The sequence below is a fragment of the Hippopotamus amphibius genome, chromosome 1 (assembly GCF_030028045.1).
Source record: "Hippopotamus amphibius kiboko isolate mHipAmp2 chromosome 1, mHipAmp2.hap2, whole genome shotgun sequence".
Taxonomy (NCBI): Eukaryota; Metazoa; Chordata; class Mammalia; order Artiodactyla; family Hippopotamidae; genus Hippopotamus; species Hippopotamus amphibius.
Genome location: NC_080186.1, coordinates 193,844,111 through 193,862,214, shown reverse-complemented (window position 1 = coordinate 193,862,214; position 18,104 = coordinate 193,844,111). Strand labels below are relative to the sequence as shown.

The window sequence follows — 18,104 nt, the reverse complement described above, 5'->3', positions numbered from 1 at the left end:
CTTTCATTTGCTAAATAGAAGAGAACTTTTTTTCTGCAAAAGAACTTATATTTTACAAATAAAAAGTTGTATTTTTATAACAGAAGAGATATTTTAAGATGAACATCAAATGAACACACTAAATTCTGCAGAACTCGATTTTAGCTGCATGGTATAGATAAAGATTATAGAACTAACACTGATTTGATTATAACTCATTCAGTAAAGTTACTAAATCAGCATCCATCTTTGTTATGAAACTCAAGATAGAGAATTCATTCAGATTTTACTTACTGCTACATCTGAGAAGAATGGTTACTGTTAATTCTGTTAAGCATGTAATTAGTTTGCATTGGAAGCATACATAAGACTGTGATTTTTTTTTTCGTTGTTTTGGATTGCTTTATTATTCCAGGCTCAGTGCATCTTAGTTGTGCTTCTTCTTACAGTGAACATTATTTCAAAGTGTACTTTTAGCAGATAAGCTGTAAATATGTGACCCTCAAAATATTGTAGCTATATGAATTTTTCAAGGTAGGCTTTCAGTATATGTGAATGTCTCACCTACTCAGTGGCTAAATAAATACACTAATGATTTATTAGCATAATCATGTCCGTGTTGTTACATGGTTTATTTAATCTCAAACCTCTTCTTTCTCAGTTATGTATACTAAACATTCTAGATTTGGGAATGAAAAGTTTGTTTCTAAGAGTTGAGCTCAAAGCAAAACTTAAGTATTAATGAGTTTTAGATGATAATTTTTTCCTACTTAGTGTCTGTATTTTAGGTACATTACTTACATAGCTGAAGAAATTTTTCACCATCTCCTTGTAACTTAAATATTTATAATGAATTTTTTAAATTATTATTTTTGGGTGCACTGGGTCTTTGTTGCTGAGCGGGGGCTACTCTTCGTTGCAGTGCATGGGCTTCTCAGTGCGATGGCCTCTCTTGGTGCAGGGGCTTCAGTAATTGTGGCACATAGGCTCAGTAGTTGTGGCACACAGACTTAATTGCTTCGAGGCATGTGGGATCTTCCTGGACCAGGGATTGAACCCGTGTCCCTTGCATTGGCAGGTGGATTCTTAACTACTGGGCCACCAGGGAAGTCCCTATAATGAATTTTTTAAAGCATTGTAATTAGAAGAAACACTACAGATCAGAAATGGTTAGGAAAGATCTGAGACGTATTTGTATCATTCAAGTTATTTGTCATGCTCAGCTGTTCTCAGTCATAGTAATTGTCTTATAATGCAGTTATGTTAGATTTTCTCAACAGTCTGAGAATTTATTTGAAGACATCTCCAAAATTATTTATCTTGGATAAATTATCTTTGAAATCTTAGGGCTCTTTGGACAACATTATGCCCAAGCTTCCAGGAATCAGTTTTGTTTTTGTTAAAATCATAATTAAATTTTGGTAATTTTATAAATTTAAAAACGGAGATGTTTATGTTATGCTTTCCTCAAGTTCTGAGAGTATAAATTGAGGAGGGGACAACTTGAGACTTACCTTCCTAACTTTTTGGTTTGACATTCCTTATTGTGGCAGAAACTTGGGATTCCTTCTTTTTTAATGGACTGTTGAATTCAATTAAGTAAATATTCTGCTTTGTTATTTTACATCCAAAACCATGGGCAAGATGTAGACATTTTCAATCACTGAACAAATAACTATAATTGTAAGCATATTTATAGTAATTGTAATAAAGCTGGTTTGTAGTGGAAAAAATGAGAAATTTGTGTTTACTTGACAAAGAATATTTCCAGCTTAGAGACTTGATGACTCAATCAAATAATGTAGTATTTTGACTAATTTAGATTAAGAGAATGTCACTATCCTTGTAAGAAAAATGTGTATATGTTCTGCTATGACTCCAAAAAATCCATTTTCAGCCTTACATTACATTAATTCTTATATTTATGCTGTGTGAATTATGTAATTCTAATCATATGTAAGCTTAAATATGGTAAACATTGGTTTATTACTTTTAGTTACATTAACAGTTAACCGTTTTAATTATGGTAGGTATTTTTGCTGTGATAGAATTAACTCTTAAGCCTCAATCCTCAGAAAATAAAGACTCTGGTTTAAAGATGATTATTAAAAATTTGGAATTCCCTGGCAGTCTGGTGGTTCAGACTTCACACTTTCACTGCCGAGGGCCCAGGTTCAGTCCCTAGTCAGGGAACTAAGATCCCACAAGCTCTGTGGCCAAAAAAAATATATACTTAAAAATAGTCACAGTGGGATGCGACATCAGCATCATGGCAGTGTGACATGCTCCCTTTGTCTATCCCCTTCAATCTACAGCTAGTAAAACATATATAATTCAACAGAGGTGCCTCTGCTCAACACACCAGGATGCTAAAAAACTCCATACATCTATATACTTGAAAGTGGCTGGACTGGAACACATAGAGGAGGTAGAGCCAGGGGAATAGTAGATGTGGTGTCTGTGATCCCAGACTCCCGGCTACAGTTGGCTGAGCCTACATTCTCAGAGAACCCAATAGCTTCAGGAGTCGTGGCACACACAATTCCAGCCTCTCAGCTGCAGTGGCACCCATGGCCACAGAGAACTGGGCATTAGTGGCAGTAGAGCCTGCAACCCCATTCCTCCAGCCATGGAGCTCCCTGTGGCTCTTACCAACCCCTGCAACTGCCCATAGTGGCAGTGCCCTTGAACCCTACAACTCTGGACAAGGCAGGGGTATCTGTGACCCTGGCTCCCTACCCCCACCTTATTTGTCCCCTTGTAATGGCTGAGCCTGAAACCTAGGAGACCTCAGACACAGTGGAGGTGCCCCCTCTCCCAGTGCCCTAGGCAATGACACCAGCAGCACTGGCAGCAACAAGGCACCGATGACCCAGGAGGCACAATAGTGACAATGAGGACACCTGGTGACAACTCTAGCAGGTGCAGTGGAGTGTTAAAAGTGTCATTTCTCAAATATGACCAGAGGCAGCTCATGTAAGAAGAAGCTTGTGCTATAGTCCACCTACTGGAAAAGAGAAAAAAGTCCTCTACATACTAAACTGTTGAATGATCAGAACCAAGTTTTTTAAAGAAAGCTTTACTTAAGAAAACTGTTCACTACTTCAAATGTACCAGCAGAGGAACAACTCATTAAGCACCATAAAGCACCACAGTAACACAGTAACACAAAAAGAAAATGACAGTTCTCCAGAAACCAAACTTAAAGTCATGGAATATTGGAAACTAACTGTTAGAGAATTCAAAATGGCTATCATTGAAAGAAAAACAAAATTGCTATCATGAAGAAACTCAATGAGCTTCAAGAAAACTCAAAAAGATAGTTCAGGACTTCCTAGGTGGTGCAGTGGTTAAGAATCTGCCTTCCAATGCAGGGGACACGGGTTCAAGCCCTGCTCTGGGAAGATTCCACATGCCATGGAGTAACTAAGCCTGTGTGCCACAACTATTGAGCCTGTGCTCTAGAGCCCGTGAGCCACAACTGTTGAGCCCATGTGCTGCAACTATTGAAGCCCACACACCTAGAGCCCGTGCTCCACAACAAGAGAAGCCACTACAATGAGGACCCCGCACACCACAATGAAGAATAGCCCCTGCTCTCAGCAACTAGAGAAAGCCCGTGTGCAGCAATGAAGACCCAACACAGTCAATAAATAAATAAAATAAATAAATTTAAAAAAGAAGATAATTCAGTGAGCTCAGGAATAAAATGAGTGAACAGGAGAATTACTTTACCAAAAAAACAAACGACAACAGCAACAAACTCTTAAAAAAGTGAGAGAGTAGCATAGACATATATATATACTACCAACTGTAAAATAGGTAGCTAGTGGGAAGTTGCTGTATAACAAAGGGAGATCAACTCTATGATGGGTGATGCCTTAGAGGGCCAGGACAGGGAGGGTGGAAGGGAGTCGCGGGAGGGAGGGGATATGGGGATATATGTATAAATACAGCTGATTCACTTTGGTGTACCTCAAAAACTGGTATAAGAGTGTAAAGCAATTATATTCCAATAAAGAGCTTAAAAAAAAAAAAAAGAACCAAACAGGAATTCTGGATCTGAAGAATTCAAGAAATGAGATGGAGAATGCATTAGACAGTATTGGAAATAGAGCAGACCACATGGAAGAAAGAATTAGTGAGCTCGAAGATAGAATTCTAGAAATGATACAAGTAGGAGAGGAGAGAGAATTAAGATCTTAAAAAATGAGGAAGTTCTATGAGAACTGTCTGACTCTATTTGGAAGGGCAACATTGGGATGCTGGCTTTCCCAGAACAAAAAGAGAGGAAGAAGGGAACAAAAAGTTTATTTAAAGAAATAATAACTGAGAACTTCCCAAATCTGGGGCATGGAACTGGATATACAAGTCTGTGAAGCTAAGAGAACTCCTGGATACCTCAACGGTAAAAAAAAAAAAAAAGTGTAACCTGTCCCTCTAAGAACAGGAGCAACCCGAAGATGCCCACTCTCAACACTCTTTTCAACATAGTATTGGAAGTCCTAGCCAGAATAATTGGGCAAGAAAAAGAAATAAAAGGCATCCAAATTGAGAAGGAAGAACTTAAACTGTGACTGTTGGCAATGATATGATTTATGTTTAGAAAACTCTGAAAACTACTCAAAAAAACAAAAACTGTTAGAAGTAATAAACAAATACAGAAGAGTTGCAGGGCACAAAATCAGTATGCAAAAATTTATTGCATTTCTGTATGCTATCAACAAACAAAAACGAGATTAAGAAAACCCCATTTACAATCTTAACAATAAGAATAAAGTACCCATAAATAAATTTAACAAAGGTAATAAAAGACCTGTACACCAAAAACTGTAAGACATTGTTGAAAGAAGTTGAAGACACAAAGAAATGGAAAGATATTTTGTGCTCCTGGATTGGAAGAATTAACATTGTTAAAGTGTTTATATTACCTAAAGCAGTCTATAGATTCAGTGCAATTCCTGTTGAAATCCTAGTGATTTTTTTTTTTTACAGAAATAGAATGAAAAATTCTAAAATTTATATGGAACCTCAGAAGACCCCAGATAGCCAAAACAGTCCTAAGGAAAAAAGAACAAAGCTGGAGTTATCATACTACCTGATTTCAAATTATTCTACAAAGCTATAGTAATCAAAACAGTATGATATTGACAGAAAAGCAGACATGTAGATGAATGGAACAGAATTGAGAGCCCAGAAATAAACCTGCACATATGTGGACAATTAGTTTGTGATAAAGGAGCCAAGAAAACGCAGTGGAAAAAAGATAGTCTCTTCAATATAGTATTGGGAAAACTGGACAGCCACATGCTAAAGAATGAAACTAGACCACTATCTAACACCATACACAAAACTCAAAATGATTTAAAGACTTGAATGTAAGACCTGAAACCATAAAACTAAAATAAAACTTAGTACGCTCCTTGATATTGGCCTTAGCAATATCTTTTTGGATATGTCTCCTCAGGCAGGGAAATAGAAGCAGAAATAAACAAATGGAACTACATCAAACTAAAAAGCTTCTTCTGTACAGTAAACTAAATCATCAACTAAATGAGAAGATAATCTACCAAATGGGAGAAGATACTTGCAAATCATATATTCAGTTAGGGGTTAATATCCAAAATACATGAAGAACTCATAATACAACTCAGCAACAACAAAATTCCCAAACAACCAGATTAAACAATGGGCAGAGGAGTTAAATATTTTTCCAGAGAAGACATACAAGTTGGCAAGAGGCTCATGAAAAGATGTTCAACATCACTAAATCAGATAAATCAAAAACCACAATGAGAGATCATCTCAGGCCTGTTAGAATGGCTGTTATCAAAAAGGCAAGAAATAACAAGTATTGGAGACGATGTGGGAAAAAGGGAACCCTGGTATACTGTTGGTATACTGGAATGTAAATTGGTGCAGCCACTATGGAAGGGAGTATGGAGATTCCTCAAAAAATTAAGACTAGAACTACCATATGATCCAGTGATTCCACTTCTGGATATTTATCTGAAAAATATGAAGACACTAATTTGAGTAGATATATGCACCCTTAATGTTCACCGTGGCATTATTTACAATAGCCAAGATGTGGAAAGTGCCCATTGATGAATGAGTGGATGAAGAAACAGTGTATATAATACAATGGAATACTACTCAGCCTTAAAAAGAGATGCAGTCTTGCCATTTGTGGCAACATGGATGGACCTTGAGGGTGTTAAACTAAATGAGTCATTCAGAGAAAAATTAATACTGTATGACTTCAATCAAATGTGAAATATTAAAAATCTTTTAAAATAAATGAACTAACCAAGCAGAAAAAACATGTTTATAGAGAAAAGAGTAATAATTACCAGAAGGGAAGGGGGGGCAAATTGAGTAAAGGGGGCCAACTGTATGGTGATGGGTGGAAATTAAACTTTTGGTGTTGAGCATACTGTAGTTTATACAGAAGTCAAAATATAATTTTGTACGCATGAGACATGTTATTAACCAATGTTATCTCAATAAATTAAATAGTAAAATAGCCTTGATGGTGTGACAGAGGATAAGAACATCTAAAGATTATATTTGGTATTAAGAGTCTCTTAATTGAGATGGCACACATTTATTGAAGTTTTGAAGATCATTTCTTTGGCTATTTGTAGATTATGAAATGCAGAGGATTCTTTGTAATAGCATTTGCAATATAAAATCCAATGATACCCTCATTAAATATCACCACATAATAAGCTTTCAAATATCTTCATCTGTTATTTTAACAGTTCTTTTTATGGCAGAAATAATTATGAGAACTTGGGTATCTAACAATTAATTATTTGATCCTAGTTGGTTGTGGCAACTTGCTTTTTCAGTTCCACAGAATATGTCACTGTTTTGAAAGGAAAGATTTCTTCATTCTAAAAGTAATATATCTTTGTTGTAAAATTAGAAAATATAGCCAAAACAAAAAAAATCAGTATGGCATTACCAACTAGAGGAAAACATTTCACTGTTTCAGAAAATTCTAAAAGGACTTTTACCTTAAATTCATGGAGATAATTTTTGTTCGTAAATTTATACATATAACAAACCTATTCTTTGCAAAAATGGAACAAGGAAAAGCATACTGTTTTACAACCTGATTTTTTTTCTTGGTATCACTTTTTTCCAAATAAGTAAATCTAAATATACTTCTTTATTCCTAATGGCTAAATGATATGATGTAATTATAACTATTTAACCAATTTCTCACATTTGGAAATGTGGATTCTTTTAATTTCTTTCACTCTCCTTATACATAGTCTTTACATGAAATCAAGATGATTTCCATAGCTCCAGGACTCTTTTACCAGTTTTCTTCCAGACCAGCAGTGTAGAGTGCCTGTTTCTTCACACCCTGCTAATAACAACAGAAAATTTTCCTTTGATGATTTTTAATTTCAACATTTTCCTTTTGTTTATACATATATACACAATTACATACATATTTCTTTTTTTCATACCCAAGTCACAGTCATCTATGTTCGTGAGATTATTGAACCAGCCAAGCTTTTGTGTTTAAGGTAAATGACCCAAGAGGTTCCATTTTCATGTGTCTTTCATCTGTAATCAATCAGCCTTTTCTTTATTAGGCAGTTTTGAGATTTTTATCCATACTAATGTTTTGCCATCTGGGCAGTACCTGATAGTAGTAAGTAGCCTTTAAATATAGGTATCCAGAAGGAACTTGGAGAAAGAGTGTGCCTGTTTCTTCCCTGTTTCTCTATACTCTTCCTTCTTTCTCTCTCTGTCCCCCCTCCCCCTACCTCCACCCCATTTTCTGCCCTCTTCCCCTTAAACCCTCTCTTCCCATCTACACACACATCTCAGATTTTTTTCTTGTATCAGGTCATTTTCTCATCTACCCCTTTGAACTGTAATTTTTTTTATTATTACAATTACTGTGTTTCCTTAACACTTTGGATTGTAATTCCTCATTATAAATTTAATTAACTTATAATGGTTATGGAGCACATTAAATTTGATAATTTCATGCCGTTTTTGGCTAACCACTAATCAAAACTTTCAAAGTATTAGCCAAAGGCTTTTAAATAATTTGTTATCCTTTTTAATCTTTGACATTCAAATAGACAAAAATTTCGTGGTTTCAGTATATTTCTTTCTGTGTGTTTATTGACTCTGTTCTGTGCTTTAGTGTTTGTGCCCTTAATCCATCTTTCTTTTAGGGTTGTTTCTACATTTGAAACCTGATTGAGTTGAATACTGTTCATAAAGATTACATTCATGCGTTCATCCTATCCTTTGTAGAAATTACTTGCTTTTTCAGTTCCACCAAAAAAAATTCTTCTAATAACACTTAATACTTTGGGGAATAGTATACTTGAAGCTGCAGAAGTGTAAGCAAGGAACATTGTATAATGTTCTAAAAAGGCTTAATAAAAATATTTGTCGCTCACTAAAATTCTTAAATTTAGTAGTACCTTTATTGGAGTTCTTTATTATTATGCCCGTTTTCTAATATTGTGTATTTTCTGCTCAGGAATATGGTATAACTAAAGCTGAAAAACTGGAGATTGCCAAAGGCTACTGTACTCCTCTAGTTAGAAAAATTCGCTCAGATCTTCAAAGGACACAAGATGATGACACTGTAAATAAACTCCATCCTGTGTAAGAGACTGTACTGGTATTTAAGTCTATAGCCATCTGTTTTTGCATACGTCAAATCTAAATTACTTTTTAATGTTCCTATGACTAAATCAGGAGTGTATCACTTGGCACACTGTGGAAATAAAGATTACCTAGGTACTCCTAATAGTTAACTTCCAACCAAGGTTCTTTTGGCTCCAAATTGGAGAAAAAAACAGGGAAAAGGGATATGTTATCATTCACATGCGATAATCAGTGATCATCCTCATTCAGCAGCATTAACATCTGTGAGCTTCTTTCACTGTGAAAATGCTATGTGCTATGAAAATGAAAGTGCTATGACCTCTTTCATTGTTAATAAAGGTGCTTAATGACCTGTTTACAGTGAACTTGACTAATATTAACTCTTCTTTGACTAATCTCAGTGGTCCCAATTAGTTCCAGTTATCTTCATGTTAGAGGAATATCTACTAAGATAATACCTCAATTGTGATTGGAGGAATGGTAGATTTACTTACTATGTTCTTTTACTTCTAGTAAAACTAAATTCCATTTTACAAAATAATTTCAATACTTAATAAGTTTTAACTGTATGATTACGTTTTAACACTGTTCCTGACTTTAGGTATTCCAGAGGTGTTCTGTCACCTGAACGTCATGTCCGTACCAGATTATATTTCACCAGTGAAAGTCACGTGCATTCTTTACTGTCTATTCTTCGCTATGGTGCCTTATGCGATGTAAGTAGAATAAGTTATATCAATCTACTTAACAAATATGTTATTGAATTTGTAATCAAATCACTAATGCCATTTTTTACTGTGAAGTTTTTAATAATTCATTATTTGCTATCATCTGTAAAGGGTCTGCTATATACCAAGCACTGTGCTAGATGTTAGAGATAATGGCATGTTCTTTTCCCTTTAGAGAAGATGCATTTAAGCAAACAGTAATACAAAATATTGTAGGTATGTTACAGGCTGGTCGCAGTGAGATAAAGAGAAGCTGATGAATTTGCATTATTTAGGAGTTAGAATCAATAGGACTTGGTGTTTGGTTGGACATTGTGACTCTTATTTACTGTTATGTCATGAATCATACCGAAGCTTATTGGCTTAAAACAACCACAGTCATTTTATTTTTCTCTCTCATGGTTTAAAGTCTGACTGTGATCATTTAGTTAGTTTTGCATTGGGTCTCTCATGAGGTTGCAGTCAGACAGTGGCTGGGGCTCAAATCATCTCACAGCTTTCTTCTCATGTCTGGTTCTTGATGGACTGGCTGTCAGGTGGGCTCTCGGCTGCAGTTGTTGACCAGAATACCTACAGTGGCCTCTTCACATGTCCTGCTTCCTCACAACATAGCAGCTGAGTTCCAAAAGTAAACTTCCTGAGAGAACAAGGAGCAAGCACCAAGCATTTTTATGACCTAACTTATGAAGTTATGTAGTATCACTTCTGCTGAGCTTTTTTGGTTGAAGCAGTCACAGGGGTCCATCCAGATTTAAGGGGAGGGGAAATAAACCCATTTTACTAGATGAGTGGAGTATCGCTGTCACTTATTGTAAGATGAGTAATTGGGATTGGAGGTATTTTGGTGGCCATATTTGGAAAACAGTGTCTATCACAGTATGTCTGTTACCCACACAATCCATATTTCTCCCTCATGCAAAATTCACTTAATCTCTCCTCTAATATTCCCCCAGGCCTCTCTCTTATAGTGTAAACTTGACAACCAGAATCTCATTATCTAAATCAGGTCCAGATGTGGATGGGACTTCTTGGGCAGAGCTCCTTGAGTGCTCAAGAGAACTCAATCTCAGTTCAAAGACCTATGAACTGAAGATACCAATTATCTGTCCTTCATGTGTTTGACGTACAGTGGTGGGATAAGCATGAGATAACTGCTATAGCTAACCCTAACCCTAACCCTAACCTTTTCAGAAGAGAGGAAAACAGAAGGTATAGCATGGTCACTGGTCCATAGCAATTTTGAAATCTGCCTACGTACTTACTGCCCGTTCCTTAATTAAGGCTCTGTCATACTGCCAGGGAGTTGTTTATAATGATTCATGGCTTTGTACTTTAGGTTCTTGATTGCTTCATCTAGGTCGTCCTTCCTTTTCCATAATAAGTAGCTCACGTTTGCAGCTAAATAGTTTTCTTTAACCTGCTTCCTGCCCAAGGAAGTTTGGGGGTCCAAAAGTCTGTTTATTTTTAGTTCAAGATGGTGTAATTTAAAAAAACAAAAAGGAGTAAAGTATAATCTACTTTATTAAAGAATTCACACCCACAAATCTCTTAAGAATAAGCCCGTTTCCACATTGGACTCCCTCTGTGGCTACTGAGGGGTAGTACTCAGCAGCCCTTATTGCTTAATAGTGAGTATCTGAGAGACATGTTAGTATGATCCTCAGACAGTCTTTTGTGTCTTTGAAAGGTCTGTGAGCCTTAAATCCTTCTGAAGTCTTAGCAAGTTTTTTTACAATCACGCCGGTGTTTCTATGACAGATTCCTATGTTTCCATTCTTCCTGGAAGCCACTTTTTAATTATAGCATTGTTTGTTCTCTGGAGAGGCTGGAAATGAGAAACAGTTTTACTTCTGAACGCTGCAAGTCTTGGCTCCTTTCTAATTAACCATTCCCCTGTAGTTTATCTCCCTCTTCTCATAGTTTATCACAGGCAATGAGAAGAATCTTGGTGGCATTTTGAGGATTTTTCCTGGAAATCTTGGTAGCTAGCTCATTGAATTCCACTGTCTACAGGCTACAGTATTTCTACACTTTATGCCACTGCATAGCAAGGGTTCTTTTTCTTATAGTTTCCAATAAAATTTTTTTTTTTAATCTTCCTATAGTTCCTCACCAACAACCGCCTCGATGCCCTTTAGGCTTTCACTAACACTCTCTTTTTGAGGCATTTTAACTTTCACCAACACTCTCCTTGAGGCCCTTTCTTTGTTTACAGGTAGAATCAAGAAAGGTTCCCATATTTCTAACATAGGATCATCTACAAAATTACCCATCATTCACTGAGATAAATAACATTTGGGGGAATATCAGGCATTAGAAGGAAAGCAATGAGTTTAGTTTTAGACAGCTTGAGTTTGAGGCACTAGTAGACTAGTCAAGTGAAGATGACCAGTAGTATGTTCATATGTAAGGCTAGAGATTTGGGTTAAAGGTACTGAATTGCGAAGCCAACATATTGATGATGGCTAAGACAGTGGCTATTAATAAGATTCCCAGGAAATTTGTATTTGAGAAAATGACATTTTGGAGATTGGTAATGGAAGTGATAACCAAACAGACTTAGAAATTTTAATATCCCCTTTCTTTCTCAGTACACTCAAACCAACCACAGATTATCTAGAATACAATGTCACTTCTATTATATATCAAAAATATCTTTTTAGCCATCTCCCAATTAGCAAAAAATAAGAATTTAAAATTTTTTTCTATGTATATATTGGTATATACATTTATGCACATCTATAAAAAAGGAATCTTTACAAGAAAATGAATTCAACTTTGTTTTCTTTTGTACTTTTTAAAATAAAGGTCAGTGAAAGGTATATGAAGATTCAGTCTCTTGATTCTTTCTCTCTCTTATCAGTGGGCCTTGATAATAACTATCAGAGTTATCCTAAGGCTATGGAAGTGTTCTGTTCCCATCAAATTTTCCAATTCATATGTTCTTTTCTCTTGTTTTTGGTTACTTTTTTATTCCTTAATGGAATAGCAAAGTGGCATCCCTTGCATACGTATGTGGATTAGTGGAGCTTTATTTCTTTAATAAAAGAAATAGAGAAAAAGATGACCTTTAATTAGCAAGGCAAGAGCTTATATATCCACTAGTAACGATGGAATTGTTTTGTGGGAGAAGGAATTTATCTCTTATGTGGTCGCCTTTTAACCTTTTTGCACTTATTTATAAGGTAGAAAAAACATAGAGGATATAGGAATGGAGAGAAAGCCTATGGTTGGAGCATAATAGTGAGTGATGGATAAAATTGTGACAGATAAGGTTGGAGAGCCATGCCTTGAGGATCCTAAGAGGATTAGGAAGCCCTTGAAAGGTTTGAAGCAGGGAAGTGAACGGCTTTGGTTGCTGTGTAGACAATAGATAGGTAGAGGTAGATATGAAAAAACCAGTTAGGAGGCTATAACAGTGATCTAAAGAAGGATGATGTAGTTTAGATTTGGGTGGTGGCAGTAGAACTAGAGCTTGTTGAGTATATATTGCATTCAGCTACATTTCTAAAACAAAAGTGGAACAATTCCCTTCTTATAAAAATCTGGGCTTCTGGGATTTTGAAAAATGACGTGTTTACTAAAGTGAAAATTAAGGTCTATACCAAAGTGATGTCCTGTTTTCTAATTTTAAAACTTTTAAAAATTTATTTGAAGTATAATTAATTATACCAACTCATATTATCCTAATAAGAGTCTGTAGCTAATATACTTAAAACCTTGTTTGGTCTCTTCCCAATTGAAATTTTTCATTTTTCAGTGTAGACTTAGTAAAATCTATCTCTCCATAATACATTTAAAAAAAAAAAGTTTGTTAAAGAAATAAGATTATAAACAACATTTCAAGAAATATATTTAATGATCCTTAATTGTTTAAAAAAAGATTTTTATGAATTCTTGCATATTAATTGTGTTCAGGAAGATGCCGCAAAATATTTAATTTTGTCTTTTCTTTACAGCAAACCTAGCAAAGTCTGTAACTGCACCACTGAATTAGATATTAGATGGTGTTCCTATTGATAATGCCATATCACAGTCTAATAGATCTTTTCAATCTTGAAAATTTTTAGTATTTAATTTAAACCCATCACTTACAGCAGTTGAAATCTAGTGAAACTCAGCAATGCTATGCTACTTTGTTTTTCCTATCAGTTTTCAAAAAAATAAGTATATACATCTTTGCACATATCCCCTCCTCAAACAGACACAGACAGACACGCACAAACACACACAAATGCAGTTTTTACTTTGGAGTGTTGCTTAAGTTGGGAGTAACTGCTCTAGAGCATTTAGAGGTATGCATAGCCATTTGTTGAAATGAAGCTAAGAATACATGTAATTACACAAATTACATGATATTGCTTTAACTTTACTTTTCTAAAAACTTCCAAAGTGGAATGCTTCCTCAGAGATATATAATGTCTAAGTTTAAAAAGGAAATATGTGCTGAACTTTAAAAAAAATCAGCATGGGGTCTTGAGTTTGGGCTTTTGCATATCAAATTGTTATTCTTCAAAACAAAGCACATTCCGTACTAAAGTCCAAAATATTATATACTCTTATTATATACAAAAAATTGTTGGATGCTTTTATATATTTGTAATGTTTATAACATGAGATGAAGGACATTATCTCATGTACATAAAGTCTAAATAGACCCTGTTGACTATTGACCATAAAGTTTGAACTTTGAGTAGTTTTGCCTTTTCAGATAGGATTTTCTACTTTGAATGCTTGTAATACATGTTCTCTAAGATCCCTTTCAGTTCTGATGCTCTTTAATTACATTGATTAAAGACCATTGATTCTCTAAATAAAGGTGGAGTGGTGAAGGAGATGATTTTAAGAATCTGCTTGTGCATCCTCCTGCTGATTGTTTTAAAATATCACTACAGTGTAATGAGGGATATTTACTGATAGGCACTACTTTTGTGGGATAGTGTTCTGTTTATGAAGCACGATACTATATTAGTTACTCTGGGACTTAAGGTTAACAACTGCCCCTTACCCTCAGAATTCAATTGTAGGTATCATATTTCAAGATTCTTTATTTTTATTTTTCTTTGAGTTTCTTTTTTTTAAATTACCAGTAGAGTTTTTTTTTTTAATTACTGGTAAGAGATTTTTTAAATAATTTATTTAAGCTTAAGCGATTTATTGAGATTTAAATAAGTGGAGCTATTTTGAAGGAGTGTGTGTGTAAGTATTCACCTCATTTGTATGGTATCAATCAGGATTAAACAGATTACCATAATGAAAATGAAGTGACTTTAAAGTAATATGAGAAAATGCTTACCATATACCTTTTGTTCAGGAATCAAAGGATGAACAGTGGAAACGAGCTATGGATTATTTAAATGTTGTCAATGAACTCAACTACATGACTCAGATTGTTATCATGCTTTATGAGGATCCTAACAAGGTAACAGAGTTCTTGATTTGCATGTGTTACTAAGGTAAATAAATAATTTGAAGTTTCTCATTTTGAAAATGTTCTGTAATGTTTTTTAGGATCTTTCCTCTGAGGAACGCTTTCATGTTGAATTACATTTTAGTCCAGGAGCCAAAGGGTGTGAAGAAGACAAAAATTTACCATCTGGCTATGGATATAGACCAGCTTCAAGGGAGGTAATGAAGATGAAATTCTCAGTGCTTAGTTACTACAATTCTAAATTTAAATACGGTTTCTTTAAGAATATTCTATTATGTTCTATAATTCTTATCTCAACTACTAAGTAGCAAGATGGTTTAAATTTTTGAAGTATGATTTGGGTAGACAACAGTTTTACGCATATTAGAACTTTGTATTTTATCTTTTCTCTAGGTTTTTTGAATTAAGATCATTTTTTAGAATGGAGAACTATAGTTTTTGTTTTTGTTTTTGGTTGTTGTTTTACTTGAGGACTAGTCCATGCTTTACTGAGCTAAGCCCTTGGCATGAATTACTGCATTTTAATTATTAACCTTACAAAAGTTAAATATGTACTCAGCTTTAAACTTTTTATTAAACTATAATACATATTGGTAAACATACCTAAATCATAAGTGTGTAGTTTAGTCATATACCACAAAATGAACACAACTGTAAAACAACTAGCCAGGTCATAGGTAGAATATCATTCCAGAAGAACCAATTGTGCCCCCTCCGTATCACAATCCTCCCTTCCTTCTCCCCAAAGGTACCTACTATCATGATTTCTGACACCATAAATTAATTGTGTCTATTTTAAGACTTTATGATCACAAATGAAATCACAAAATACGTGCTTTTTTGGGTTGGCGAGTGGGTTTGGCTTCTTTCATTATGTGTTTGAGATTCATCTATTCTTCATTTTTGTTGCCATGTAGGATTACATTAAATAAACATGGCACAGTTTATTAATCCATTTCACTTTGATGATCATTTGATTTGTTTCCAGTTCAAGGTTTGAAAGTGGATGCTTTTATGAACATTCTTGTTCAGGTTTTTTTCTGGACATATGTACACATTTCTTTTGGATATGTATCTAGGTGTAAAATTGCTGGACTGTAGGGTATGCATATGTTCAACTTTTTAAAATACAGTCAAATAACTTTCCAAAGATACTACCATATCTTTATCAGCACTTGGTATAATTAGTGTTTTTTTTTTTTTTTTTTTAATTAGTGTTTTTAATGTAGCTATTTTGGGGATTATGTAGTGACATCTTGTTGTGGCTTAAATTTTCATTACCCTCATGACCAGTAAGGATTAGTACCTTTTCTTATATTCATTCGTCATTTGAACATGCTTTTTGTGAAGTGCTACTGGCTATGACCAAAAGCAAAAGGTCATATTTCAAAGTGAACTTTTTGGGATTTTGATTGAAATTACATAAACTCTGCAGATCAATGTTGAAAGAAATAACACTTTTACAGAATTGAATCTTCTAGTCCAAGGACTTGGTATATAGCTCGGAATTTAGTTATTCTTTATATTAAGATTTTTTTTAATGTCTTGTATTTTATTTGTCAGATTAATTCCTAAATTCTTTTTTTAAATTACCACAAATAGCTTATTTAAATTCATTTTCTGTTTACTATTTTCGTATTGAATTTTAGCTCATTTTTGTATAAAGATTTTATAACTAACAGCCTTACTGCATGCTGTTTATTCATTCTAATAATTTATCCATAGAGTCATTTGAATTTTCTATGTATATGATCTTATCTCTGAATGATGACAAATGTCCAGCAAAATGTTGACTAGATTTAGTGATGGTGATGGTGGGCACTCTTGTCTTTCAGTGATTTGTAATTAACTGTGATGATTGTCTCAAGTTTTTAGATATCCCTTACCTGGTTGAAGTTTATCTTTATTTTCTATACCCCTTAGTTTGATGAAGTTTTTTATGTACTTCTGCCTGGCTTCTTTTAGCTAATGTATGTTTGTGAGATTCACTGATGTAATGGTAATTAGTTTACCTGTTCTTCGTGCTTTAAAACATGTGTTTTAGTGTATACCCAGGACCCAATTTATGCATTCTATTTAGATGGGTGTTTAGTGTAACTTTTTTAAACTTATCTGTTTTCTGTACTATACTATGAGATTCTTATAATTTGGGACAGTATCTATTCATCTGTGTCTTGGCACATGGTATGTACTCAGTAAATATTTAGTGAATTATCAAATGGTTGTTAAGTGTGCAATCATCATACTTATTGGAAATATTTGGAATTGAATTTGAATTTTCTAAAATTTATAACTTCAGATACTGTTTCAGCTTGTGCTTGAGTTGATGACATTACTGGTAATAAAACTGATCTCTTTTTTATTACTGTCATTTATTATTATTGCTTATTGGACATTGGATGAAATTTAATTAAGTACCTTGTTTTATATGGCTTTTTATTGTCATTTTGTCGTTTAATTTATCCAAAGAGTATATGTATTTCTTGAAGTCAGGAACTTTGTCATCTGTCTTACAATATCCAGTATAATACTAGGCTGTCATAAGAATCCAATTATTAATTCACTTGAATAAACAAACTTGTATATGTACTTCAAATGACTACAGCAATTGGTGGCTAAATTTGTTCATCTGAAGAGATCGATTTGTTTTATCTGAATTTTATTATGTTGTATTCTTTCTGCACAGAGTGAAGGCAGGAGATCTTTTAAAATTGATAGTGATGATGAACCACATACTTACAAAAAAGATGAGGTTGATCGAGCTGTGATATTGTTTAAGCCTATGGTATCAGAGCCGATTCATATACACAGGAAGTCTCCACTTCCAAGATCTAGGAAGATGGGTGCAAATGAAGTAAGTGTATGTGAGAGCATGTTTTTAATGAAGTAAACTAACTATATTTTTAATAAAACAGAAAAGAAAATACAGCTTTTATTATCAGGCTTGGGAACCTAACAGATTTTTAATTGTCAACTTTATTTTTTAAAATAAATTTTGAAAAATATAGAAGCAGTTAGAAAATACAAAGATTAGTTTTAGAATTTGGAGCTTTATATATAGTTTTCATAGCAAAGTTGAATAGAAATAGTAAAATAAGGCCTTTCTAAGAACTGATCCATTTTTTCCCTTGTCACTTTAGGTTATTCTAATAAAGAACTTTTCAAAAAATCTGATTTAATGGATCAGGAATAATTTTTGGTTAAGGGTAGTGAGGAATTGCCAGGATGCTTCAGCAAGAACTGATTCCAATTACACTGTAGATTAAGATGTGAAATTCTAAATTAACCTGATTGCGAAAGTCAGTGTAGGAATT

General features: G+C 34.2%; 1 protein-coding gene across 20 annotated transcripts in view; it reads left to right on the top strand.

The window, feature by feature from the left end:
* The window catches only part of PPIP5K2 (diphosphoinositol pentakisphosphate kinase 2), a 76,259-nt gene that overhangs the window by 38,745 nt on the left and 19,410 nt on the right, over window positions 1-18,104 (top strand). For all 20 annotated transcript variants that reach the window (XM_057738057.1, XM_057738031.1, XM_057738152.1 and 17 more), the window contains 5 exons: window positions 8,501-8,628; window positions 9,233-9,347; window positions 14,674-14,781; window positions 14,871-14,987; window positions 17,477-17,644. In XM_057738057.1, coding sequence (XP_057594040.1) covers window positions 8,501-8,628; window positions 9,233-9,347; window positions 14,674-14,781; window positions 14,871-14,987; window positions 17,477-17,644 — 636 coding nt within the window. The remainder of the gene's footprint in view (window positions 1-8,500; window positions 8,629-9,232; window positions 9,348-14,673; window positions 14,782-14,870; window positions 14,988-17,476; window positions 17,645-18,104) is intronic.